Raw genomic sequence first — 27,945 nt, 5'->3', positions numbered from 1 at the left:
CCCGGCCGCGGCCCCTGCCCACCCGCGGGCGCGGCGCGGCGCAGCTCCGGCTCCTGCGCGGAGGCGCTCCCGCGGGCGCGGAGGCACTGCCGTGTGCGCCCCCCGTGCGCGCCGCGCCGGGCCATGGAGCGCACGGCGGCCGGGCGCTGGTGGTGCCTGTGGGCGTCCCTCTCCGGATGCCTGCTCGCCGAGGTGAGTAAGCGAGCGCCGCGCCGGCCTCCCGCCCCCTGCCCGGCGGGGGGAGGCCGGGGCCGCGGGCGGGCGGGCGTCGGTCCATCGCTTCCCGTCCGCTCGTGCATGCGTGTGTCGGCGCGTTTCTAGCCCGCTTTCCCTCCCTGCCGGGTCCTCCCCCGCGTTCTCTGCCGTCGTTGCGTTACCCTCACAGCCGCCCTGCGAGGTGGGCTAGGTGGCGAGGCGGAGAGCGGCCCGCCGGTGGCCGCGGGAGGACTGCAGCGCGGCTCTCCCGCGCCCCCGGCCGCGTCCGGCCACCTCCCCGCACTGGCGCTCCGCTGAGGCCGCCCGTCCTCTTAGCCGGGTGGCCTCCAGAGCTGCTGGACTACAACCCCTATCCTCCCCAGCCGGCACCCAGAGGTCACCGGGCCAGGGGAGATGACTTAGGGTAAGATGAGGATGTAGGAAGAAATGGGGGGAGTCGGGTCTCCTTCATCCCGTCGGAGGGACGCTCTGGGACAGTGGCCACATTTTGTACCGTGCCCGACATGACACACATGTGATTTCCACAGAAAGCCCTTCCATGCGCTGCCCTCTGAATCTGGCGTGGCTGCTGCTCTTCTCAATAGCTACGAGTTTTAATCATTCACCGTAATTGATCCTCTTAAATACTCTTGGTTGGTGCTGCCAGAAGTGCAGGAGTTGGAGCTTTGTATCTCCCTCCACACCTGGAGTGGTGAAAGAGGAAGCAAAGAAAGAATTCTTTTAAGATTTCCTTAGCTACCTTTTTGTCCACAGAGAGGGTTATAGGGGCCTCTTCCATTCCCCTTCGACTCACAACAAGCCTGTGAGGTAGGCTAGGTGGAAAGTCAGAGTCTGGCTCAGCATCACCCAGGGAGTTTTGTGGTCAGGCGGGGATTTCAACCGAGATCTCCCGAGTGCCAGTCCAGAACTCTAACCACCAGGCAACACTGCCTCAAGCTACCTGCTTTGCAAGCTCACTGTCCCTGCAGCCCTCATCTTGGACAGAGGATGAATCTCTGTAGAGACTTGATGGGGTGAGGGAACTACCTTCTGCACATCACTTTGGTTGCTTCTTACTGGGCATCTTTGCAGGTGTGTGGCTTGGTGAACCCAAGGAGAAAGGAACGTGTGAAAGGGTTCCTGGAGCAGGCCAGCCCTGCAGTGAGGCAAAGGGAAAAGATGCATGGGGTGCCGGCATCGGTGAGCTGGAGGTTCTGCCCGACTGGCTCTGCACCCCTTCATCTGGGGTGCTGCACTCCAGAGCATGAGAGAACATGTCCCGCCACCACTGTTGACATAAAATCCAGCGGTTCCGGCTGGTTTCTCTGTGGAATGAGAATGTGGGACCGTTTATTCCTCACCTTGGGCAGCAGAACATCTCCGACAAGCCCCGTCAGGTACCTCTAATTCTTTCCACCTTGAGCCATGCCCAGTGCTGGGAGTCCGTGTGTTCCTCATGCCACCCACCCCAGTTGGCACAGGCAAAATTCTTCCCTTTCCATGTTCCATGCGCAATGTGTTGGGGGGGGGGCTTTTGCAGAGGGCCAAACCGCAGATGAAAGTGAGAGGTGCTGTGGTTGGATTCCCCCCACCCCACAGAAGCCGCCGGGGGTGTTTAACCCCTACCTGAATACTCTGGATCTAAACAGCTATTAACTCTTTGGGAAGGGAAAGCAACTGCAGCAAAGGGACCTGACTTGAACAGCTGGAGCGATGGCTACCCAGAGGTTCAGTTGGAATCAGTGGATCCAACGCAGGGGACGCAGCACAGACCTGGCTCTGTCATGTTGATCTGAAGCCTCCTTTGGCAAGCTCCTGCACTGTAGCACATGTCTTTAGCAGAGCCCCATTCATCTCGATGGGAGCTTGTAGAAGAGGACGTGAGATTCTGCCGATCAACATTGGCTCATCCTGCGAGTTCTGTTTTCCCTTTGAAAAAGAAAAGAAATTGTGTGTCATGGAACATTACTTCTATTACTTTTGGGAGTTCTTTTAAAAGTATGCCATTGCCTTTGTCTTCCATTTCCACCAGCTGTGACATTCGCTAGTTCTTTTCTATTTGATTAAATTATTACTGTTGTTAGAAATATGTCACATACGTAGCAGAAACACAGTGCAAAATACTACGATGCATTTTAATACTGTGATGTAAGTGTATCCTAATATATGCATTTCGTATACAATTCAGTCTTTAATAGCATATGCAGAGTAAGTCAAACAAACATTTATATATTTGTCTCTATTACGTCTCTTTCTTATAAACTGAGAAAAAGTTTCAGAATGAAAATGTAGCTGGTTAATTGAGTGTCCTAAATGATTCTACAGAGGCAAAGTTATTTTGCAGCAGAGCTGAAAAAGCTCAGCAGTTGCTGAGGTCAGATGTGCTTTTAGATTCATCAGGGGGTTTTTTTAAGTTCCTCATTTTCTGCTCTTTCACGTAAAATCTGCTAGTGTGATTCTTGTGGCTACCATCCTAGGGAAACCTCAATCTTTAGCCTTCGTATTGCAGCAATAGCTGTTTTTCGATTGCTATTAGCAGGCGATCCACCCATTCCACAGTGTCACATTTTATCGACCTCCTTGAAAGACTCAAGCAACAGGATGGATCCAGACTCCATCTTTCTTTAAATTATATTCTTTAAAGTAGGTCGATCAAATCAGTGGAACTTAAGTTAACTGCGACTAACGGAGGATCTACTCTTAAGTCTGGCTAAATCTGAATCCGACCCAATGCGCTGAAGAAGCTCGTGTTAGGACACAGGGGTACATCTTAGTCAATTTTTTCAAGCTCCTGCATCTCCAGCTGTTTCTGCAGAGGTGCCAAATGTGGTCACAATCAGAAAACATCCTGGGCATTGTAGATTGTTTAATGATTCAGAGCCATTTGTGTTAGTGACAGTTTGCAGAAAAGGTACAGTGTCTGCCTTGTTGAGCTTCCAATCTCACATCCAGCACAGGGGAAGAGAAAGGAAGAAAAGAGGAGCAGTAAACAGGGACTAAATGCTCATGTGCTTCGATTGCAGGGACTTGGGTTTGTTACAAATGGGTAAAAGGACAGGAAAGCTACAGCCTTCTCCAATCTGATGCTTCCTGGATGTTGTGGACTATGACTCCCATCATCCCACACAACACTATGGCCATGGGGGCGATGGAGGTGACAGTTCCAACACATCCGGCTGACCTTTCGCTTCTTTCTTTGTGGAGACCTTGAGAGATCTAGGCAGGTTTCTCTACTACTGCATGTTTCCCCATGGGATCTATATTTCACCTTTTGAAAGATACCTTGCCCTGTGCCTGGAACATTGGACAAGCGTGGGGTGTGTGGATTTGAAGCCCACTTTGCCCATGGAGACTCTGGAGTGTGCTCGAGCATCACTGAACTTTGGTTCCCCAAAGGGTTAAATAGGATTGTGCAGAGAATGGCTGCAAAACAGAACTAATGCACCGCAGGTGGCGCAGTGGTTTAAACCGCTGTGCTGCTGGGCTGGGTGATCGAAAGGTCACCAGTTCGAATCTGCACAACAGGGCGAGCTCCCATTGCTCCGTCCCAGCTCCTGCCCACCTTGCAGCTCGAAAGCATGCAAATGCAAGTAGGTAAGAAGGTGCCACTTCGGTGGGCAGGTAACAGCGTCCCGTGCACTTCGGTGTTTAGCCATGCCGGCCACATGAGCACGGAGACCGTCTGCAGACAAACGCTGGCTCCCTCGGCTGGGAAACGGAGATGAGCAGCGCCCCCAGAGTCAGGCATGACTGGACTTCACGTCAAGGGGAAACCTTTACCTTTAAACATGGTGTGTTCCCCGATATGGTAACCCTGGACTGGAGCCCACAGAATTCAACAGGACTTGCTCCCTTGGTATCACCCTTTGAGCTGAAGCTTGAGCTTTGTTTAGGCAACCAGAGACCTTTCCAGATGTTCTGGACTACATGTCTCATGACCCCTGACTGTTGGCCACACTGGCTTAGATTTATGGGCATTACAGCCTAAGCAATTGGCGGTTCCCCACCCCAGGCCCCCTACCCCTGTTTAAGATCTTTAATCCAACCTTGATTGTGAAGGAAAATGGATTAAAGAGGGTGAACAACAATTTTTCCATGACAATTCTCAACATTCCAGGGCATATTTCAGTATTTCAGTACCTTTGCCAAGTCCAGATCCTCAAGGTCACCTAATCTTAATTGCATAGTGTGTCGCTGGGCCATAGCTTTTTCTTGAGAGTAAGTGTGCGCAGCCACGCTTTGGATCAAGGCAGTGTGTGCTGGAAGAGAGGTTCTTGGGCGCCACCACACTGGGAACATGGCGCTCAGTTCAGTGGTGAGGAAGGTGAGACACGGCAGAGGTGCTTAGAATAATGCATGGTGTGGAGAAAGAAGAGGAAGAGAGATTTTTCTTTTTCTCCCAGAACACTTGAACCTCCTATGAAGCGGATTACTTGGAAGTTTAAGGCAGATAAAAGGAAATTGATTGTCTAGTTAAACTGTGGAATTTGCTGCCATGGGAAGTGGCGGTGGCCACCGATCTGAGTGGCTCCAAGAAGGGTTGGCCAGATTCACAGAGGAGGAGGCTACCGGTGGCTCCTAGCCTCGCTGGACATGGGCTACCTCCTTTGGCCTGCCTGCAGACACCGGTTGCTGAGGGGCTGGGCAGGTGGGGGTCTGGCACCCGCCCTGCTGGAGGGCTCCTGGGGCAGCTGGGCTGCCACCGTGTGTGTGGAGTGCCGGACTGGATGGATCACACTGGCCTGATCCAGCATGCTTTCTTTATGTTCTTATTACCCCTTCCTTCCCAGATTAATTTCCTTCCCCAAATCCCCCACCCCCTACAGTTCTCACACACGGGTTAAAAAGTCCCTTCAGATTCAGACAAGTAAGGCGTTTGTCCTTTTTTAAATTCCTGCTCGGGGTGGGGCAGAATTTTAAGAAGCCAGTGAAGAGAGCTTTCGAATTCTCCTCTGCTGGTGCACTGGAGTCCTGAACCAAACTGGGGCTGTGCCCAGTTACTCTGAATTAAAGGAAAAGACAGTGCTTAACTGCACAGATAAACATGTAGTGACTGATCTGATGAAGCCAATTTGATGCTGCAGTTCATGGCCTCATAAGAACAGGAAACGCTGCCTCCTTTGAGGTCAGATCTTTGATTCCTCTTGCTCAGTGGCCCTTCAGAATTTCAGACCAGAATTTTTTCCCAGCCCTATCTGAAGACCTCACGTCTTGCGCCTTCTGCCCACAGTGCTTGCATTCTCTTGTGGCTGAGAGAGAAACTACGTTTGGCTGTACATCTCCGTTATGTGCAATCTGACATGACAGAGGAATACAGTTCTCCCAGTGCAGCGAATTGCAGATGGCTTGCAGCCCAGCAAAGAAATCTCCCCTATAGCTCTCTGGTGGCTGTGGGGGCAGGCTACAGGGGAAAGCACTGAGTGAGTTCGGAGCACCGGAAAACTACCAGGGAGCGTGAAATATGGCAGCAGAGAAAGGCTCTTCCATGCTTCTCTGCAGGAATGTAAATCTACTCTGGTTAAAATGCAAGGATACATAACTGGGAAGCGCATGCAATGAGTCATGGGGCTCTCCGTGTCGCTTCGATGTGCATCATGGAATCATAGAGTTGGACGGGGCCAGAGGGCCATTGAGCCTAACCCCCTGCTCAGTACAGGACAAGTTAAGTCGTCCCTCAGAGGGCCGTCCCGCTGCATCCTTCACTTGGAGAATTTCTTGTGCTCGCCGGAGCTTCCCTGTCGGGGATATTGCTGATCGATGTCGGGTGGTCACCAACCGGCCGCTTCTGAATGTGGCAGGCTGCAAGTGCCATTGGGTCCAGGCAGCCTGCTGGCTGGGCATGATGGGGCTTGGACTCCATCACATCAGGAGGGCCCCAGGTGGGAGGGGAAGGCAAAGGAGCCATTTTTCTGTTCTCTCCATCTTCCATCGTTTGCCCCATTGAGAGGTAATGTTTGTCTTCCTTTTGAGTTATGCTGCCCTTCAGTTTTTCACATGCTTGTGCATTATGTCCTGCTGCAAAGAGGCCTTTCCCCTTGGGTTTGGAGCAAAGGAAATGTGGCATTCAGTGCGTCTTTCCATCTCCTGCTTAGCCCTTAAAGTCATACAGCCTAAGTAGATTCGGGTTTGGTAGCAGGATACTGAGTTTTTGTGTTCTCAGGAACTGGCCATCCTCACTGGAAATGATACCCATGGAAGATTTCTTCCCACTGCAAAGGGGAAAGAGTGACAGGCCCCTTCCTGTTGACTACAGTTTGCAGTTTTCAAAGGCAAAGCAAAAAGACACATCCGCATTCAATGCCAAACCTGTTTTGAGCCTTAGTAGTGGACTCTGTCCATGCTCAAAGGCTCCCCCATCCTGGGTGTGTGTATTGCATTTCTCAGAGCAGGGATTTGAACTGTGAGGCTCACTTACAGTCTGGCTGTGAGAAACCACGAGCACTCTGCATATGCTCAGAAAGATCCCCATTGCTATTTTTATTCCCAGTGTTCCCGCAGCTCGACGCTGGCACCGGAGGCGCCCTCCTGGAGCTGTGCCCTCCTGCGCCTTCGCTCCGCGGAAGCGAACGCAGCTTGCCAAGGGAATGTTCCATCCCTTTCTCCAGAAAATTGCGTTGAGCTAATTTCTCAGCGAGGCAGGATGTCCTTCAGGGCAAGCAGGGCCCTGCTTAATCCCAGACTGTGCCGTTCGTTTTCCTCTCTCGCAGCTGCTCAGAGGATGTGCAAGCTTTCTTTGCTCCAGCTCTACCGGGGGCTGTGCTGCGGTGGGTAATGACGTGGGGACCTGGCAAGCTGCGGGTTTCGTTGTGACAACATACAGCAAAGGCCACCCACTCAGACAGCTCGAAAAGTGGATTAGACCGAATCACAGAGCAGAAGCCTTGACTGGCTGCCTGTCCCGATGGTTGGGTGCCATCCCAGTGACAGGTCAGTGTGCCTCTGTGCTCCAGTTGGAGGGGAACGTGAGCAGGAGGGTGTGCACCATGCCCTGCCTGTGCACCTCCCAGGGCACTGACCTGCCACTGTGTGCTCAGCATGCTGGAATAGAAAGGCCTTTGGTGTGATCCTGCAGGGCTTCTCTGCTTCCTGTTGCAGAACTCTGTGAAATCCAGAAGCTTGCGTGTTCACTTCTGGAAACAGTACCCTTTAAAGCAAAGTTGTGATCTTCCGTTCTTTGCATGTCTTTGGGAATGGGCTCTGGCCGCTGTCTCACCCACTCAGTTTAAGAGCTGTTTCCTGCTGTCTGGTGGAAGATGTTGCACAGATCCGGTTACGGGAGCTCGGGTTTCTGCAGATATGAGTGACGGAGGGAAGGCTCTCTGAACCAGTGAGCAGCAGAAAAATGATTAACCCATCTCCTTTCTGCCACATTTTCTGGGGAGCTCTCCTCACCGTGCCGTCAATTTGGCAAGCATTTTTCCATGTCCCGTCTTCCATTCTGTTGTCTGCTTTGCAGTGACTCTGTAGCAACCGCAGCGCAGGTTTCTGCTGAACAGCCAAGCAACCTGCGCCAGCCATGTGGCCTTCTGATGCGTCAAGACTACGGCCCCAATCATCCCCAGTGCAGGATGATATATAGCTGACTTCTGACTATTGCAGAAAATCACCCCCATATTTCTTTTCCCCCCTGCCTCCTACACACATATGCACAGTGTGATGTTCTCTAGCCAGGGTGGCCTCTTTTTCCCATTCTGTGCTACAAAACAGACGGTTATTCAACAGGTGAAGCATTTTGCACCATGACTGTGGTTTGGGATGAAGCTTCACCTGTGGCTTATCTGCCGGTTAGGCTGTCACTTAAGGCAGAAAGTCAGGGGAACAACCCGAAAGCGTGAAGCCCAGAGGAAGTTCAGAACGCTGCCCTTCTGTTGCTCCGGTTATCGCCACATGATAAACGACACTCCGCTGTATACTTTCCCCGCTCCTGCCAGCTTTCTTTTAGCAGAGCGTTATTTTTAGCTTTGCCTTTGCATTGCTTTGATTTTGCCGGAGACCTGCTTTGCCTCTGCTCAGTCCTCACGAAACAGCTGCTGCTGGTCATTGATCTAGAGCTAAAATTGCACCAAACATGCTCTGAACATGCCAGGAGCAAAGCCAGCCCAGCTTATGGGGTAAGCAATGAACTGACAGTGGATTTGGCTCTGGCTTCCCGCGCAGGTGATTTGGGCACTGAAGCACCTGCTCGTCCAACAGAACCAAACTGATGCCGTAAAACCAGCACTTCTCTACTTGCCAGACTGCAATTCCCATTCTCCTCATGCTGGCTGGGGATTCTGGCTTGGGTAGTCCAGAATCTCTCTGGAGTGCAACAAATTGTAGAAGTCTGCAGTGAACAAACACTGTTAAGACACATGTGTTTGGTGGTTGTAATTTTTGGCTGTGTTAGCTTCGGTTTCCTTTAGTGGAGTCACTTCTTAAATAACAGGCAGGATAAGACTTCTGCAGAAAAGGGCTGCCCTAGAGGAGACTTCTGCAGAAAGAGATGCATGTTTGTGTCTTTCTTAAGAAGGAACATGCTAATTATACTTCTCAGCTGTTCCCTTTCTTCAATCCAGTCTAACCCAATCATTTCCAAAACTCCTTGCATGTGGAAAATTAGCAGAAACAAGGGTTCATAGGTTAACCACTTCTCTCTGACATGCTAGTTTTCTGCACGCAAGCATTTTATGATTTGGGGAATATCTCATCATACAATTTTCCCATATCCAGTCTGAACTGGGTATCAGTCCCAGGGGAATGAGGCCATCTCTGTTGGTTTGTCGTTGCTGTTTTTGAAAATATGGGATCAGTTCTCAGTGAGAACAATACAGGAATTATACCTGGACATTCTGCTGAAGAGACGGTGTGAAAATGGATTGCCCGTATGGTCTGGAGGTTTGAGAATTGGACTGGGGACCTGCAGATCTCAGTTCAGGTCCCCATCAGCCATAAAGCTCATGGGGTGACTTTGAGCCAGTCCCTCACTCTCAGCCCAGCCTACCTCACAGGGTTGTTGTGAGGATAAAAATGGGGCCATGCAATTCCTCACACACAGAAAAAAGGCAGAATATAACTGCCATGCAGTAATAACAACAATAACAATAGGTTCTTGAACAAATGTTTCCAGTGCAGATGGTGAGCTTCAGAGTTCTGCAGAACCGTTGCTTTGCAAAGCCCGAATCCAGAACGGGCAGTCTGTGTCCTGGGCAAGTGTTTATAAGCAAAAGAAAAAGAAATCTGGCTTTTTAGAAAGGGACTGTGCCTTGTGTGTTGACGACGGAGGGCTCACCGTTCGCTCACACGTCCTGCCTTTCTTCCCCCACCCTCGCGCCACAACCCCACGAATCAGTCTCGGCCGAGGAGTGAAAGGGGGACTTGATTTAACTTGACTCGATCGTTCAAATAGCGTTCAGCCCTGGCCAGCGGCATTGCGGGCACGGTTGTCCACCCTTGACTGAGAGCCAACGCCAGTGCGTTGTCTCTCACAGTGCAAAGCGCGGCCGTGGGCAAAATCAGCTGTTGCCAGAGGAGAAGGCCAGACAAAAGTGCCCTTCGTTGGATGGTCAGTCTTTCGACTCGGTCACTGCATTTAGCAAAGGAACTCAAAGAGAGCTGCTTAGAAGTGCAGCCCGAAACGTATTCCTTTAGGCTCCGGTGTAGATCCCATGGAGTTCCGTGAAGCTTAGGGAGGGTGTTTAGGAGTGCTGCCTAGGACTCTTGCGGGTGGGGGGGATCATGGACCCCACCATGTGGGTCCCACGCAAAAAGTTGGCTGCCTCTTGCTGCATCTCAGGATGGGAGGCAGTCTGGGATAGGAGTTAGTGTGTCGGACTCGGGTTGGGAAGGTCGCGCCGTAGTCTTCGATCGGCTGTGAGACTCCCTGGGGGATTTGGGGCCGGTCTCTGGCCCTCAGCCTCACCTACCTCGCAGGGTTGTTGTGAGGATAAGTACAGAGGAGAGGGAATTAGTTCCTTGGCTTCCTACCCATGTGTTCATTAATAAATAATAATAAAGAAATATCCTAATTTGGGCTAGGCAACTAGATGGCCTTTTTTCTAACTACAACTCCAATACGCCCCAGCAAGCATGGCCCTTGTTCACAGTCACTGCCTTAGCTTATTTTCTATGAATTTCCAAGCTAATATAGCAAAATATCAGTGTTCTGTTAGGACAACATAAGACTAGCAGTCAAGTTTTTGAAGTGCGTCTAATGCATTATCTGCAGTTCCTTTGGATTTGTATCTCGCCTTTCCTCCTATTGCAGGGGACCTAAGCCTGACATGTAAACATGCTGCATTTTGTCCTCACAACAACAACCCTGTGAGGTAAGCTAGGCTGAGTCCGTAACTAGTCCAAAGACTCCCAGTGAGCTTCATGGTTGTGTGGGAATGAAAACCCAGATCTGCCAGGTGCGGAGCCCAGCTCACTCAGCAACACATGCCTCTCTTTATCTATCTACAGTCTTATCTGCCTTCTAATTAGCCAGCCGTGATCTTTACACTGATCTCTTATGGTAAGTCCTCTTGTCAGTACTGCAGGCAGGAGCTGGCAGGGGGCTGAGGCTTATAGTGAGCAGCTCACCTAGGGCCACTTCAGTAAGTTCATGGCAGCAGGAAAATTTTAACAGAGGACTTCCTGCTATGCAGCTTAGTCACTTAGTTACACCTGCTCTTCTCAGGACTGTGTAGCTGAGCTGAAATTTTCAAACGATTGCCAGAAACTGAGGGAAAATGTTGGCACAGATGTCCTGTGGGGAAGAAAATAAGCCTGAAGATTTGTGGCGGGAGAGCTGGGGAGGCAGGTGGCTCCAGCCAAGAGTGAAAATGGACTTGAAAACGTGTGATTTTTTTTTTTTAAACTTGTCCCTGCAATTGAATCCCTTGGTCCATACAGAGGAATACAGAATTTTAATAAAACATAATAGCTCTCTAAATATTCATGAGCATCATCGGATTTAAATCCTCCCACTGCGAAAAGGAGCCTCTGCCATTTGCTAATTTGGCGCCAACTGCCTTTAAACCATGAAAAGAAAATGGCTGGATAAGAAGGAAGCTGGGGGAGCAATTTGCGCTTTGACGTTGCAGGACTATATCAAAAGCAGCTAGGGAGAACCTAGGCTTTAAAAACCCCACACAGACATCCCCCCCAAATATGCCTGGGGCTGGAGGAGTAGCTGGGGAGGAGCTGGAAGGCCTGAGCTTTCTTTCCTTCTCTGCTTCAGTTCATCCACGTCCCAGAGATCCGCTCTAAATGTCCCCCCGCTTGAGCCCCTTCCAAGCGTCTCCTCAGGCCCCCCTTCCGCCGGAGCATTCAGCCAAGCAGATGCTGCTTTAATTTACAGAAAAACCACTTTGCTTTGCAATGTGTTTGGTGACTCCCGACCTCTTTTGGTCAGCGGCCGAAATGATCGCAGAAACGTGGCTCCGGTGGCTGGGGATGATAGGTGTTGTAGTTCACACACTCTGGGGCGCTCCAGGTAGGGGAAGGCCTCTTGGCCATTCATCTGTGCCCAGCGTGGTTAAGATCGGCTCGCTTCCTTCAACTCATTTATCGCTCTGCTCGTTTTGGAAAGGTGGGCAGGGGCTGGGTGTTAAAACACCAGTGCCCACCTGTGTACCAAAATGGAACAGTCCATCAGAGCACTCCCCCTCCCCCGCCAGGTTTAGCATTTGGTACTGCTGTGTGCGGTGACCAGTCCCTCTGCAACATTAAGCCAGGAGCAGGCAAATTCAGCAGGAAGATGGATCTGGACAGCGCTATGAGCCGTGACCAAGGGAAACTACAATAATTTGGTGCCGTTTTGAATCTTCCTCCCCCAGTTTCTTCCAGACCTGCTGGAGCCTGACCTCATGCACGGATGTTGCCTGAACGATCGGCACGCGCCCGTGAGCCCAGGAAAGAGAAGGAGCGGGAGCGAAATCATGGGCAGCCAGTGTGGCGTAGTGGGTCAGGGCATCGCCGGGACTCAGGCGACCCAGGCTCTAGTCCCTGCTCCGGGCCAGCCACAGACTCAGCCCAGCCTGCCTCACAGGGTTGTTGTTGGGGGGGGGAAGCTTGAGAACAGCAGGAGGAGAATGGGGGAAGCTGCTTTGCGTCTCTTGTAAGGAAAAAGCAGGCTATCCATCTAGCAACAAAATAAATAAAGGCCCCGGGTAAGCGGGAGCTGCTTTTGCTTCTGTGTCTTCTGCCTCCGGGGATTTGGCATGCCAGTTGGGAGGCAGGGTGCTGGACGGGACGGACCTTCGGTCTGGCCCGGCAGAGTTATTCCGAAGTCCTTCCGCACCGGAGCGCTGATGCAGTGCCCTGCCCTCCCGGGCTCAGACACCAGGGCATTGGCCACCTGGCTGCCTCCGGAGCCTGCAAGCGGGCCTGGAGCCCCCCAGCACCCTTCCCACCCGCAGTTGCACATAGCCACCGTGACTAGGAGCCGCGGGCAGCCTAGCCCTCCAGGGGGAAGCCTGTGGGGCAGGAGTGACTCGCTCAGAGTGGCGTCCAGGACCTGCCTCCTGCAAGCAGAGGGACCCCCTCGTGGAAGGCTCTCCACCCAGTCGGGGGGCCGGGAATCTCCTTCCCCATTGATCAGGGTCTCCTGGCTGTCGGGGGTCTCAGGGGACCTAGCAGGATCACTGTAGGAAGGGGAGACCATCCCCTTCCACCCATGCAGGTGACACGCCTGCATCCAACCCATAACCTTCCGCTGGTGGAACTTCATCAGAAGGTAAGACGTGTCTTCCTGGCGCCAGCCATGTTCATCTAGGCCAGCGTGGTGTTTACACAATGGTCCGCCAGCAGCCTGCAGGATCCCACAAGCAGGCTACGAGTGCAGTGGCACCCTCTTGCCCATGTTCCCCAGCAACGGGTGTACGCAGGCATGTACAAAAACAGGAGATGTCTCAAAAGGAGGAGAAGGCCTCCATGGCTTCTAGTCCTGATGACTGTGTGCCACCCCTGGGATCAGAGGCCATGTGCCTGTGCATACCCCTTGCTGGGGAACCTGGGTGGGAGGGCGCAGTCACTCTTGTGTCCTGCTGGCGGGTTTTCTGTGGACTGCTGCTTAACTGCTGTGTGGACCGAACGCAGGGCGAGGGTGGGAACTTTCACTGCAGTTCCCTGATAGCTGATAACCCTCTTCTCTTGCCAGCTGCATTGGAGAGCAGGGGGTGCGGTTTATTTTGATGTTTTGTTTTCGCTTCAGCCATAGTATCAGAAAAACGGAAGTGTAACCTTGATAAGAGAAAATGGATTGTTTCTGAGAACTCTCAGTCAGGAAATAGCTCCATCTACTCGACCCCAGTTACGTTCTGAGTTTCATAAAATATAAAGGACCAGCCCATCGTTTTCCACGGTCTCTAAGCCCAAAACATTTTCTTTTATGACTCCCATTTGTTTTATTCTATTGCATTTCTTTCTTTTGTAATTTATACTTGTTATTCAGCTTTAGCCATTGTTTCAAATAAATCTACTCGCACTTGTATGGGGTCACAAAGGCAACAAAAAGCATGCACGAGAAAAAGGATGACAACATGGCATTTTTAAAAAACTTTAAAATATATGGGTCATTAAAGTAGCTCCTCTTTGAGGTCTCTCTGTGGATGTACATTTCTTTGGGGCAAAGAGAGGTCCCCGCTTATGGTCGGGTGGGGGATAAGGAGAGACCCCTAAACCTTGGCTAGCGCTCCTCCCAAAGCAAGGTCCAAAGTCCCAAAGCAGGGAGGTTCGGAAGAGCAAGGTTGGCAGAAGTCGAGAAGCGTCCTTGTTCCGGAACCTGTGCCTGGGACGGAAAGCTTTTGAGAAATCAGAGCCCTGCCAGGAGATGGCCAGAAGACCATCAGGACCACCGGAGGACCACCGGACCACCTGCAGCAGAGCCTGGCTTGCAAGTCTGTCTTTACTCACAAGGAGTCCTTATCCCTCCGGTGGGCCCTGATGGACCTCACAGCCCAGGACCCCCCGATGCGCCTCAAGGAACAGTGAGCACTCGACAATACCGTGGACGATTCTTGAGGACCCATGGTCAGGAAATGTGGCTGTCACTGGCTGGTCCTCCGGGCTGCTTGTCTCAGAGGTTTCTGGGCCATTCAGGGGGGTGTGACAGGGCCTGGCCCCATCGTGGCCTGGGGAGCAGAGAAGGACATAGAAACAGAGCGACTTGGAAGGGGTCTCCCGGGCCATCTAGTCTGACCTCCGGCACCAGCCGGCTCCGCTCACGACATGCCCACCATGTGCATGTTTCTTCTAGGCACGCAAGGACTCAGCCAGACTTGAGCGTAGGGACAAGTCCGGTGAGCATCCAGCCCAATCGTCACATCCCAAAGCCGGGGCCCTTGCCATGAGCCAGTGCATTCGCATGAGCTTCAACCCCCTCTCAGGCACTGTGCAAACGTCGCAAGAAATCCTTTTAGGCAGGGGTGTCACAGCTTGAGCCCCTCGGGCCCTGCGACATCCGTGGAGCTTGCAATCCATGCACAGATGGGCTTGCAAGCAGATGCTCCCAGAACAAGCACCTGCCGTTCCAAGGGGCAAGCATGCATCTGACTTACCTGCCCTAGGGAGTGTCTAAAACGGATCCCCCAGCTTTGAAATTAAAATGTGATCATCCTCAGGAGGGGAGGGACAGCACCCAGGAAATTCCTGGGCAGCAGCAAGATTCTAGTATTTCTTGAAAGACTCCATTTGCTCTACGCAAAACAGTGTTACGTAACTCCTTGCCCAAACCCGTCCCCCCCCCCCCCCCCGTGTGAAGCCATTGTTTTGTGCCAGGAATAGCGCTGCCTTCTCACAGATGGTGTGGGCATCTTGGCTCCTATTCTGAGAAACCGAAATGAGGAGACATCTCCATTTTGGAGATTCTGCAAAGAGCTGGCTGCGAACCAAGAAGTCTCTAAATCCGTTTCACATCCCAAGAATGCTGAATAAGCTGCTAGTCCCTGGTTTGCAAGCCTGGGATTTTAACCATGAGGTACTTCACTGGCCTCAGGGGCTAGGAGGAAAACCCTTTTTCCTTCTCTTAGGAGAAGAAATGTTGTGGTCAGCATAAGTCTTGCTGGATCAAACCAGCTGCCATGAACCTTGGCTTCTTAGCTGAGAAAGTGTTCCTATTTTGAAGAGTTCAGAACAAGCTGGCTTTGAACTCAGATTGTGTAAACGGTCCAGAGAGCTTTGGCTTTGTGTGTGTGCGGGGGGGGGGGGGAGAAATGAAAATACTACTAACGACACCAACAACGCATTAAGTAATTTCTCTAAATGTGTTTCACATTGCGATAGCACCACATAAGGAGTTGGCAGCCCCTGATTTACAAACATGGATCTCATTGCTAGGGGAATTTTGCTACAGTTCCTCGGAGGAGTCTTGTCCTCAACATCAGAACAGTTTTGCAGGATTGGACCCATCATCCACCTCGGCTAGCAATTTTTCACAGGAACCCACCTGACACCTCCAAAAAGCACAGAAGCAAGACTTGGGTGCAAGGGCCTTTTCTCTCATTGCTCCCGGCAGCTGGTGTCCCTGCTGCAGTGGGGCATTTTGCAGTCCAGGTCCAAGTCATGGCTGTGGCCATGGCTATACCCTCCCCACCTCCTCCCCCACCAGGAAGATCCTGAACATCAAGCTGGTGGGCCTCCATTGCCCAGGCAAAAGCAAGCCACCCCAAAATACGTTGCATTCCCACAAGCATACCTCGCTATGGTATATTATGGCTGGGGAAAAGAAATTCTCCATCTGTGCCCCACCTGACTGCATGGGGGTTACAGACAAGTTTTGAGAAAGCAGAAAGGACTGTGCACTCTGGCGGAGGACGTTGCCCTAACCTGATTGCTCCACTCCTCAAGAAGTCCCGTGCCTTGCCTGGCTCCACTACAACATGGGTTGTTTTTCAGGGGCACAAAACCTGGAAATGGAGGCTTATGGGATTTGTGGGAAAGCCTTCTGATCAGGTCAAATTTGGCCTTTGGCAGGCCTCTCTCTAATGAAAGGGTGGGTGACCTTTCTAACGGTAGGAGAGTCCATTCAGACATTCACATCGACTGTCACTCAGAGGCTGGGTTCAGACAACCTAACAAGCCATGGTGGTTTTTTTACCATTGTACCATGGTTGGTCTGTTGGGTTGTCTGAACCCAGTCGAGTTATTTTCGCATGGTAAATTTAGCCTTCGGAAACCACCGTAAGAAACAACAGTTTGTTCTATAGGTTCTCTGTGCCTCCATAGTTTCCATGCTCCTGGTACAGAACTACCACAGAGCTCCCTGGAAAGAGTGGCAACTGGAAGAGCCACTCTAGCCACGCACCGTCTATGTACAGACCAATGAGGGAAAAGCAGGCAACATAGCCAGGAGGCAATGCACCCTGGGATTGAATTTCAGGTGCAGGGAGGATGGAAGCCATGGTAACATAGAAACCCATTGATCCCCTGCAGGTGCATCATGCTCAAAAAGCATAAAACATGGTGACCACGCAGAGTTGCTTGCTGTGTCATGTGAACTCAGCCAACATGACAGCCAGCAAGGTCCGAGCTTGTGAACCATCCCCATGATGAAAGAGCAAAGCTGACTGAAGATTAACTCCTGATACCGGAGGAAGTGTCAGAGAAATGTCTACATTGTTCTTGTTTTCCTCATGGTGGTGCCAACTGGCACTCGCCGCTTCTTTTCTGCCAAGGTTCCCTGCTTGTAATTTGCTGTGGGGAAGGCAGGCAGAAATCCACATGGAGGGGTGTCTCCATGCCCACCCCATGGAAATGCAGCAGTGATAGAAAGCAGAAAGCAGAACCTGCCCAAATTCTGCCTTGTTACTCCATTACCGTGTGTGCTGCAAGGAGAAAGGCCCTGGTTCTTTAAAAGTTGAGCATCTCCATTCCCCTTCTGACAGCCCCACTCACCTGATAACAAATCCTCCATTGTTCGGAGAATAGGCTCCGTTAATACGGTGGCTGCTGTAAATCTCTCTTACATGTATCGCTGACATAATTTTCTCCTGTTTATGAGATCAAACCTTGAAAAAGCAGCATCCTGGCTTCAGTTTAACTTCATTTACAAGCTCGGGGTCAAGCTATGGCGGGAGAGAATGGAAGGAAGATGGGCACAGCTTGTGGCTCGGCAGTTGGCAGACTGCGGCAGAAAGCCAGTCGGGTACCTTGGACGTTCTGTGCGTGTTTGTCTTTCAAAACAGCAATCCCGGGCGTATAGCAAGCAGTCGTGATGGGAAGGCAAGGGGAGAAATGTCAGCCGCTTCAGGTGCAAGGAAAGGAGCAAGTCACCGGTCACTTCTGCAGTGTTTTTCTACACCAGGCATTGCCTCCAACCAGGTGCCCCAAGACATTTTGGACTCCAGCCCCCATCAGTCCCGAGCAGTATGGCCAGTGGTCCGATGCGCTCGGAGTTGCAGCGCAAGGCATCTGGGGAGTTCAGGTTCAGCAAGGCTGCACTAACGCAACCCACCACGTTCTGGAGGTTGACCTTGATGGCCCGTGTGTTGTTCTGAGTGGGGCTTTTGTTGGCTCTTATCTCCTTTGCCTCTTTGGCTTTTATCCTGGGACATCATGGCTGGTTGTTCCCATTCTTTTTAAAGGGAAGTAATTGCCATTGACTAAATCAAAGCCGGTTTTCAAGGGCAGCATGCCAGTTCTTCGTCATCTGTCTGGTGACTTTCTGGAAAACTTGGCGACTTTTGACCATCATCAGATAATAGGTAGTAAACTGATCAACCGAGGAACTGGGCAGGAGGTGGTCTTGCCCCGTCCTGCTGGAGGGTCCTGTGGGCAGCTGGTTTGCCACCGTGTGTGCAGAGCGCTGGGCCGGACGGACCTTTGGTCTGATCCAGCGTGGCTTTTCTTACAGTAAAGCAAGGAGCAGGACGGACTGAACCGCAATCACGGAGGCTGGAGCTCACTAGCCCAGGGAGAGCTTTCTGCTGAAGGAGGACTCAGCCGGCATGGACGGCCCCTTCCTGCCCAGAAGAAGCCAGTGGCCAGCCAGAGGGACCCCGGGGCCTGGAGAAAGTTCCTGGAGAAAGCTGCCACCTGCAGTCAAGTGCTGCCCCACGCAGAATCCATGTCACTTATGGCATGGATTTATAAACTCCCCTTTTTGATCCTTCTGGTGTTGGAACTGTAACCACAGCGCAGTCCTTTGAAATGATGGTGATGATCATTATATGGAACCACAGGGCGTGTGGTGGCGGTGGCGGCAATGGAGAAGGGGAAGGAGAAGTTCTGCATGCTTCCCCTGTCTCGTGTGTGTGCCTGTACAAAGACACACACTCACGCTTACTGTCCTATTTAAGCATCTGACCCAGTTAAGAGACCTGCCGGAAGTGTAGGATGTGAAGGGCTGGCAACTCTGCTTGCTTTACGCTCCCCTGCAGAAAAGGGGACGCTTTCTCAAGTGAAAATAATTCACAGAGCAATCTCATGGCCTTCAGAGAGCAACTAGAGGGCCAAGGGATTTCTCAGTGCCCCAGATCCAATGCAGAAAACAGCTGCAAGGCCAGAGCTGGGGCTACAGGCTCCCAGCGCCCCCAGCCCCACCACTGGGGGAGAAAGACCCACACCAGGTGCCCCTCTGAGTTCGGAAGGAGGTTGAGCGGGTGCTCTGGAGAGACAGGTGTGGGGGAGCAGGTAAGGGTGGGGCAAGCCCTTTTGGGATTTGCAGCTCTAAATTTGCACAGCCCCTGCGGTGCAGGCCAAGCTGAGAGGGGCATCCACAAATCCTCCCAGACCCCAGTTGTGCGCCCAGCAGCCTTCCCCATCAGAGGGACCCCACGGCTGCCGGATGCAAATGAGGGGTGTCGCTAGCAGGCTAGCAGGGTGCCGTTCCCGGGAACCCAGCCACCAGCTTCCTTCCACCCCCAGTGCAATCACTGGCAGCTGCACCAGGCGGGGAAGAGGGGGGCCGCCCACCTAATGTGAGAGGGCTTGATTCCTGGTGAGCACCCCGAACGCTGGGCACACTCGCCAGGAACTCCGATTCAGGTCGACCACAAGGTGGGCCAGAGTCTGGGGAGCCAAGCCCAGGGAGCCTGATGGATTCGCACCTGCAAACAGATTCCTTGCACAGCCCTACAGGCAGGTGCTGCTAAGGTTGCACTTATCCTGGTATGGCCTTCGCCTTTTTTAATCCCTCCCTGGACAGCCAAGATTAGTCTCTAACAGTTCTGCTTCTGTGGTTCTTCGGCCCCGCATAGGAGTCCTGCTGTCTGCTGAGCTCAGGGAGTTGCACCCGTCCTCACTGGATTGCACTCCGAAATAATAACAATTAAAAAAACAAAAACTGGAAGGGGAATAAATGGAAAGGGGGAGCAGCTCAGAAGGAAACAACCCTGTTCTCCTTTGTCCTGACTCTTGAAAAAGATGGTGTCCAGATTGCATAACTTGTGACTTCCTCAAATTAAAGGCTTGCCAAACCTTTCGATTTTGCTGCCTCCCCATATAACAAGGCAGCTTTCCAGGCCAAGGCTGACTGCAAGCACCGTCTCTGTTTTATCTGGATTAAGCTTCCCATCGCTAGCATGTAGGAGACTCATTGGCACGTTCAGGCATCCCTGCTCCTGGATCTGAAGAAACAGAAAACTCAAGCTGAATCCCAGCTGCATCTTTACTCTCCGAATCAGCTGAGATTATTTATTTATCGCATTTTTAAACTGCCCCTTGCCCACAGGGCTCTGTGGACAGTGTGCAAGATAAAACAGAATTAATAACCAATAAAAACAATTAGAGAAAGAATACATGGAACTTGGCAATTCAACAAGGCTGTAACAAACCTAATACAATTTATAGCACAGTAACAACTTGAAAACAAATATCAGTAAGCCAACATCCAATCAATCTTAATTGAAGATTTTAAAGTCTGGGCAGGAACACATGGAGAAAGGGTGTTTCCTTAAGTCACCTGGTCCAAGCTGTTTAAGGCTTTAAATGTTAGTGTCAGTGCTTTGATCTGGGTCTGGAGGTTTTAAGAATGGAACACTGTGCATACCTACCCAGAAGTAAACCCTCTCAGTTTCGGCAGCCTGGCACCTTCCCGCTGGGTGGGTATCTTATCATTCCAAGCTAGCATCACTAATGGCAACCTTGGCCAGGTTTTCAGGTGAAGATGGTCAAGCAGAAAAAGTTGGGCTCTGGCTGATCTTGGTCTTGAAATCTCTCCTCCCACCCCCTCCAAATAAATCCTGGAACTGGCCCCCTGTTTCGGGACATACAATCTGGAAGACGTGTTTCGTTTGAGCTTGGCAGACATGCAGTGCTTCCAGACTGACAATCAGAATGTCCCTTTCCAGAAAAGTGTGCAAGATAATGGTGTACATTGAGCATCCAGATCAGTGCCTTTGTAGCAATAGAATGATTTGCATAAATAAATATTTGCATAAATTTGCAAATGCAGCCTCAAATGTTTTAATGTTTAAATATATTTAAATTTTTAGCCACCTAGAGTCCCAGTCTCTGGGAATAGGCAGGATATACATAAATATAATAATAAAGTGTGTAAATGGGTGCATGCAATATTGCATTTACAAGTTCATCGTGTAACCCTGAGAACAGCTTATTCCCTCTGTAAATATTCTTGTCAGTTTCATCCTCTCACGACTTTATGATTAGCTTGCCACATTCCCTGCTTCCCAAAGACCTTGTCGCTGTCAATCTCATCTAGTTTGGCATCCATACTTTGATCTTCCACTAGGGTCACATGCTTTGCACTCCCAATAGACACATTTTTAAATTATTATGTTCAGCTGTTATTTCTCTGCATCCGTGATCTGGGCAAATGCTATCACGGATCTCTACTCGCTCCCTTCCCACCAGTATTATATGCACAGGCTCTGATTTATTTCAGTAAAGTATTTGTTCTGCAAAATAATATACTTTGTATTCACTTACTTATGCTTACTTTGCTGGGTGGATTTGTTTTCTCAGTAGCAAGGTACCTGGCGAAAGGACAGCCTGCTCAGGTCAAGTCGCCCTGGGAAACTCTCAAATGTGAGCAAGTCTGAGAACGAAGCCAATCCAGGGCTCTGCCGTTAGCACAACTTTATTGAGCTTTTAAAAACCTCATGCAATAATAGTCTGTGCGTCAGTGGAACCGAATGCGGGTCAAGTGACTATCGACTTGGGGGAAATGGAGTGGAATCAGGAAAGTCCGGTTTGGAATTCCATCAGTTGCACCCCAAATGGATTCCCCACAGATCCCTCCAGTGCTGTCTGTTCAGTTACTTTGCTAATGGAAGCAAACTAGGAAGGAACTCGGTCCTTATTTAGATCAGCTGAATCTTTGCTTGCCCGGGGAGGGGCTCCCTTCCTCTAAATACCCCCTTGCCAGTGCTGTTGAGATTTCGTTCGCTCCGATAAGGAAGGATCGTGGGAGGAAGCTGCAGCTCACGGTCTTCGCATCGCCAAGGATCTAGTCCTTTCTTCTGAGAAACAGCATTCAAAACACGCACATCACAACTGGGGAAGCGAATGCATTGGTCACTCTGCCTGGACCTTTATTAGCTCCGGAGCCTGGCAGAACTAATGTAAGTGCCTTGATCTGAGAAATGTTTTCCAGACTGGGCACACCCGAAAGAAAGCAATGCTCTCCCTGACCCACACCGATGCACGAGCTCTTTACAGGCTGAAATCTGAGCAAAACCTGCTGTTGAAGGCATGCATTCTCCTTGGAGTTGTGGATGGAACCCGTGTATTTAAGCAAAGTAGAGAGTTTCCTTCTTAACCTTGATTTTGGTTCTTATTTATTTATTTATTTATTTATCTATCGATTTATATCCTGCCTTTTTCCTGCAAAGGGCTCAAGGCAGCTTACATCATTCTCCTCCTCCATCTTATCCCCACAACAACAACCCTGTGAGGTAGGTTGGGCTGAGAGTCTGTGACTGGCCCAGAGTCACCCAGCTGGCTCCATGGCTGAGCGGGGACTCGAACCCGGATCCTCTGAGTCCCGCCTGAATCGTTTGCAATTAGTGTTGTACATTTTCTGTTTATTTGTTTTTTGTTTTTGTTCAGGGAACATTGGAGCAAGTCCCACTCACAACCCCAAATACAAACACAAATGAATTTTCAGAAAAGAATGTGAACAAGTATCCAAAGAGGCAAGCCCATTCGGAATATACGCATTGTTGAAAATGTGTATTTTATATTGTTAACTTGTTTTATATTGTTAATTTATAGTATTTTAATTGATTTATTTGTAAGCCGCCCCGAGGCTTCGGCGAATGGGGCGGCATAGAAATTTTCTAAATAAAATAAAATAAATAAATATTTTAAAATAGGACATTTTTTCTGCTTTTAAGGAATGGCTGGTGACATTCACATTTTGGAGCATATTTTGAAAAATGAGCATCCTTCCCCATCAAAAATGCAGATTTTTTTCCCATTCAAAGGCAGGGGAGCATGAAAGAGACTCCAAGGGTCAAGGAAGAATTTGGAGGCCCTTGATAACTCAAATATCGTGCGCGCTCCCATTCCTAGGTGCAGTGTGCAAACAACTTTAAAGGGTCCAAATTCCACGCAATCTCCATAAAGAAATAAAGATATGGCAAACAACTGAATTGCACATGTGTGTATTTTACATTGCTGCATAAGCGCAACCCACAGCATCAGTGACCCTTATGTTCATGGGTGCAGTTACATGTTAGCTGGATAGAAGGTCTGCGCACCTCCGGTGCTGAACTCCCTTCTCAGGCGCATTGAGCAGTAATCACTCCTCCCAGCTTCGCACTTAATCTGGAACAGGAGAGCTTTGTTTTCTGCTGAGTTTGCCTTCTGCCAGTTGCCTTCTCGTAGGCCAATGTATGCAAGGGAGATGCACCCGAACTCAGAACTGACGATACGCCCCGGTGTTCAGATCATCAGACAATAAATAGGGATGAAACAGATGGTGGCTGAGAAGGGGAAGCATCTCCAGATGGCAAGGAAGCCTTCGGATCACGCCAGATGTCCAGGACCTCCTGCCTTAGCCCCCTCCCCGAGGAGCCCTTTGCACCCTCCCCACTATTCTTGGGGACGGATAGCATCCTGATGGTCGTCCTTATCCATCTGCAGATGTGCATTTTTTGGGCATGGTTTTGGAAGAGGTCCAAGCACTAACAGGATTGTAGGCCGGCAGCAGCCATGCAAACAAGGCTTGTCTTCCCCTGAAATCTCCACGAAGGGAACCCATGTTTTGTCATCGGGTTGTTCGCCATGATTTGTCATCACAACCAGGTCGATAAGCCATGTTCCAACAACATGGGTTATCATGTTGTCTGAACCCCCTCCGGTGCAGGCCCCAGTCCAACTCTAGCCTCACTCCCAGAATGCATTTCAGGCGGTGCCAGGATGCAAAGGCACATGTACAGAATGGCGCAGCTAGAAAGGGGCAGAGTAGAACTGGGACAGCGCCAGGGACGGGTTTGGCCTGGAAGGGGCTGAAGGCCTGGGCTGAGAGACCCCGAGGGCCACGTGTGACCTAGAAGTTTCCTGCCCTGGTCCTAGATCAAAGATGTCAAAACTCAAGCCAGGGCAGGCAGGGATTTCCCGAATCCCTCCCCCATTCCTAAAGGTTGCGATCCCTGTACTGCTCCTGGGAATACCAAACCAAAACTATTTTGGGATACTGTAGTCCCACTCTTTTGCTTTCGGCTTCACACACCACTGGAGTCCCTCCCCCCCACACACACACACCGCCCCCAATTTTCCACAGAATGGAATTTGGCTCTCAGGCCAAAAATGTTCATATCGCTCATTCCTGACCTTTTTCTGTGTTTCTGGTTTTATTGCACCTACCGTAACTTGGTTGTTTGTGTCTCTGTTGTTTCCTGCACTTTTTAAATGCCTGGTTTTTATGGCTGCGCATTTTCTTTTTCTGTGGTTTTTCGCTATCCTGAGAAGGACAAACATTGGTTTTTATTTTTTTATTTTATATATATATATTATTAAAATTTTAAACTAATACTAAAAACATCAAACATCACATACATCGGATTTACTGGGTCAACCCCCTACTACATATTTTTTAACATTCTGTAATCAAATTCAAATCAATTTATAATAATTTGAAAACATCTCTAAGTTTACGCCTAGTCCCGTTTCTCCAGACAGTTACAGAAAAAGTCCCAAGTTCGATATTTATTTATTTATTTATTTAAACATTTTTATGCCGCCCCATTCGCCGAAGCCTCGGGGCGGCTTACATAGATAGAAGTCAGTATCCTCTTTCTCCTTCAATGATAAAGTCAATCTGTCCATTTCTGCTCAGTCCAAGATCTTTCTTACAATCACTCCATCGGCGGGCAGCTCCTCACTTTTCCGATATTGAGCAAATGCAATCCTCGCCGCTGTGATTAGGTGCAGCATCAGGTACATTTCCTGTCTGTTAACGTCTTCCGGTATGATGCCTACCAAGAAAACTTCAGGTTTAAAAGCAAAGGGTTTTTGTAATATCTCCTCCATCCATCTATGTATTTTAATCCAATACTTTTTCGCATTATCACAAGTCCACCACATATGATAAAAAGTACCCACTTTATGTTTACATTTCCAATATTTGGAAACATCTTAGCTAATCGGCTTGGTGACAAATACCATCTATAGAACATTTTATATAAATTTTCTTTATATGAAGTTGCTAATGTTACCTTAATATTTCTTTCCCATAGTTTTTGCCACTTTTCTAGCTCAACATTGAATCCGAAGTTTTGTGCCCATGTTATCACAGTTTCCTTAACCAGTTCTCCTTCCATTTTCCTGTCAAGTAAAAAGTCATATAATCTTTTAATAATTTTCTCATCTGTCTGAGAAGGACAAACGTTGGTTTTTAAACTGCCAGTGGAAGAAAACCTTTCCCCTCTCTTACTTTCCTGTAGGTGTTGGGCACCCCCCCTGAATGCTCCATCATGTTGGCCATTGAATCTGAGCGGAATGAATGCCTGCGGACCTTCAATTCGGATAACCAGACCTTAGGTAAGAAGAAGAAAAGCACCTGTCTCCTTCTGGTTGATGTGCCTCGATTTCCCCCTTGATTGTGGTGTATTCCAAGTGTTGTTTCACTGTAAACCAAGAGTGCAGAATCATTATCAGCCCAGGGCCAAATTCTTGCTTTGGGGCAGGTCTAAAAACACCATGCTAGCGTGCTTTAGTTCAGAACTCTTCCTTGCAGGAACCATGCCGTAGGACGAGCATTTCAGCCTCCTTTTGCAGGGTGCGGGAGACCACACAGAAGCCGAGAAAGCGCCAAAGTGATTGGGAATTGGGGTGAGGCCAGGGCACGGGTTCCCTGCGATCCCAGAGGGCCACAGACATCCCAATACCCAGAGAGCAGCTTCAAAGGCAAGGCATGCGGTGGAGCTCAAAGAGGTTTGGTTTGACAGGAGGTCGGATTGTTCTGAAACAGGAATTCATTTCTGGGTCCGTGTGACCTGTTGCCTCCGGGGTACCTAAAGCTTTAGACGCATTCGAAGGATGCAATTGAGATTGGCCTGACCAGCTTCATGCAGAACAAGCTGACCTGATGTTGTGCAACCCCGACCCTCTGAGTGGGAAGATGCTCTGGGGTGTGATGCCTGCTCCAGGTGTTGTCTCCTGTGGAAGGACGTTGCTGGAGGCTTGCTGGATTTGAGTTTATTTGAGCATAGGCATGGCTTAAGGACTTCCAAGGACCGCTGCTCCCGGGCCAGAGAATGTCCAGGCAATGCTCTTTGCTTCCAGTGCACAATCCCAACCGCAATCCATTGCTTTACCTTACAGAGAAACACCGGAATTATATCCTCAGCCTGGCAGAAGTGGGTAGAGATTCTCCTTGCCCCTGTGCAAAGGACTTAATTCCTTCCCATAGAAACACATTCCCTGCTGTTTCCTTAACAAAACTTACACCTGGCCAGCAAGTTGGACCACCTTTATAGAGCCAATGGGCCCATTAAATTTCTTGATGCCCAGGGCCCTAATCCTATAACTGTATTTTATGCTTAAGAGCCAAACCAGAAACAGGAAAAGCCATCTCCCTGCCACATTATATTTGGGGAGACCTTAAAAAGTCTTCAAGTTCAAGAGGGCAGACTTTTGGTCTGGATTATCCGCACCCACATGACTAAACGGTTCACTCCAGTACCATCCGGCTTGTGAGGCCCCACTGTGGATACATCCATGTGGGGTGCACCTGAAGCAGTGTGGTATAGTGGTCAGAGCGTTGGACTGGGATTTCAGGGACCTATTCCTCACTCAGCCATTTAACTCACTGGGTGACAGCACCAATCCCTGACTCTTTGTCTGACCTACCTCACAAGGTTGTTGTGAGGATAAATAGAGAAACATGAAGATCATGCAAGGAACCCACGTTGGCCTACAATAAGAAAGAGGGTGGGGTTTAAATGTATTAGTATCAGCAGGAACAGGAGCAAAATAGAGGCAAGCCTGCCTATGATACTAGAGGCAGCATATAACTATGAGGACTAGTAGCAATTGCTCACTTTATCCTCCAGGAATTAGTCCAATCCACTTTTAAAGCCATTCCGGCTGGTGGTCACTCCTACACCTGTCTTTTGGTGGCAAATGGGCACTCTGTGAAGAAGCCCTTCCTTTCGTCTGTCCTGAATCTCCCATCAAAAAGTGCCATGGGATGACCCTGGGCTCTAGCACTGTGGAACAGAAAATTCTGTGCACGCCTGTGTTATTCTAGGCCAAGCAATGCCAGCCTTTTAGCCCCCCCCCCCCCCCCAGAATTACTTGATCTTTTGGGCTGTCCTTCTCTGCGCTCTTTCCATTTCCGCAATGTCCTTTTTTTCTGGTGCAACAACCAGAACATAATATTCTAAGAGTGTTTGCATTGTGCATTTGCACAAGGGGAAGGTGGCTATGGGAGTTTGGTTTTCAAGGCCTTTCCTGATTATGCCAAACATGGAATTTGTCTTTTTCAGTGCAGTGGCAGACCTCCTTGAGCTGTTGCCAGGATCTTAAGGGCCGGCTTAGATTCCATCTGCGTATAAGCGAAGTCTTGATTTCATTTGCCCTAACATGCATCACTTTACACTTGCTTGCGTTTAGACACTTTCCTCATTCCGGTGACTCTTCTCCTAGTTTGGAGGGACCTGTTTCAAGCCCTTTGCAATCATTGCTTGTTTAGCCTCCCTAAATAATCCGGGATCATTGGCAAACTTGGCCCCATCGCTGCTTCTTTCAAATTCTAGTTCTTTTATCACATTCTCAGTAAGAATGGGCGACACTTTTGAGCACATTGTAAAATCCAAATGGTTCTGATTTCCAGGCAAAGCGCCAAGCCCCCTACAGTGGCTTAGGCAGGTATGTTTAACTTACCCTCTGATGCCTCTTTTGAGTCACCAAACTAGTTCTGTGTGTGTGTGGCTTAAAAGAGGCTTAAAAATGTCCACAGAACAGACAAACAGCACCATGACTTGGAATCCGCTGGCAAGGAATTATTCCTGTCTTAGCAAGTTCCTTTTAACTTGTTCAGAGCATGAAGCAACTTGTGAATTTAGCAGCTTGGTAAGGTCTGGATGGACAGCTTGCCTGCAGTCCAAGTTTTTGCTGCCAGTCCATGTTGACAATGCTGGGCTAAATCCACCAAGGGCGGGTTCTGATGTTCCTCTGCATTTCATTTTGTCTCATAGCAACAGGCTGTGTTGCCTTCATCTGGTCCTTGTGTACTGTTTTCTTATATTTCGCCCTACAGAGCTTTGGTACACAGACACTGACAATTCGTCCGTCTAGATGGTGCCAGCTGAAGGTTTCAGAGGGCCCTTGGCCAAAAAAACCTCTATGGGCCCTCTGGAAATTCTGAATTCAGACAACACA

The 27,945-nt window shown here is 49.8% G+C and overlaps 1 protein-coding gene across 1 annotated transcript in view; it reads left to right on the top strand.

Moving 5' to 3' along the window:
* The first annotated feature begins 165 nt into the window (after positions 1-165).
* The window catches only part of VIPR1 (vasoactive intestinal peptide receptor 1), a 100,120-nt gene continuing 72,340 nt past the window's right edge, over positions 166-27,945 (top strand). Inside the window, exons 1-2 of the mRNA XM_044425305.1 lie at positions 166-192; positions 25,005-25,101. Coding sequence (XP_044281240.1) covers positions 25,035-25,101 — 67 coding nt within the window. The 5' untranslated portion in view covers positions 166-192; positions 25,005-25,034. The remainder of the gene's footprint in view (positions 193-25,004; positions 25,102-27,945) is intronic.

The sequence above is a fragment of the Varanus komodoensis genome, unplaced genomic scaffold (assembly GCF_004798865.1).
Source record: "Varanus komodoensis strain SLA01 unplaced genomic scaffold, ASM479886v1 scaffold15, whole genome shotgun sequence".
Classification (NCBI taxonomy): domain Eukaryota; kingdom Metazoa; phylum Chordata; class Lepidosauria; order Squamata; family Varanidae; genus Varanus; species Varanus komodoensis.
This window is presented reverse-complemented; position numbering and strand designations above follow the sequence as displayed.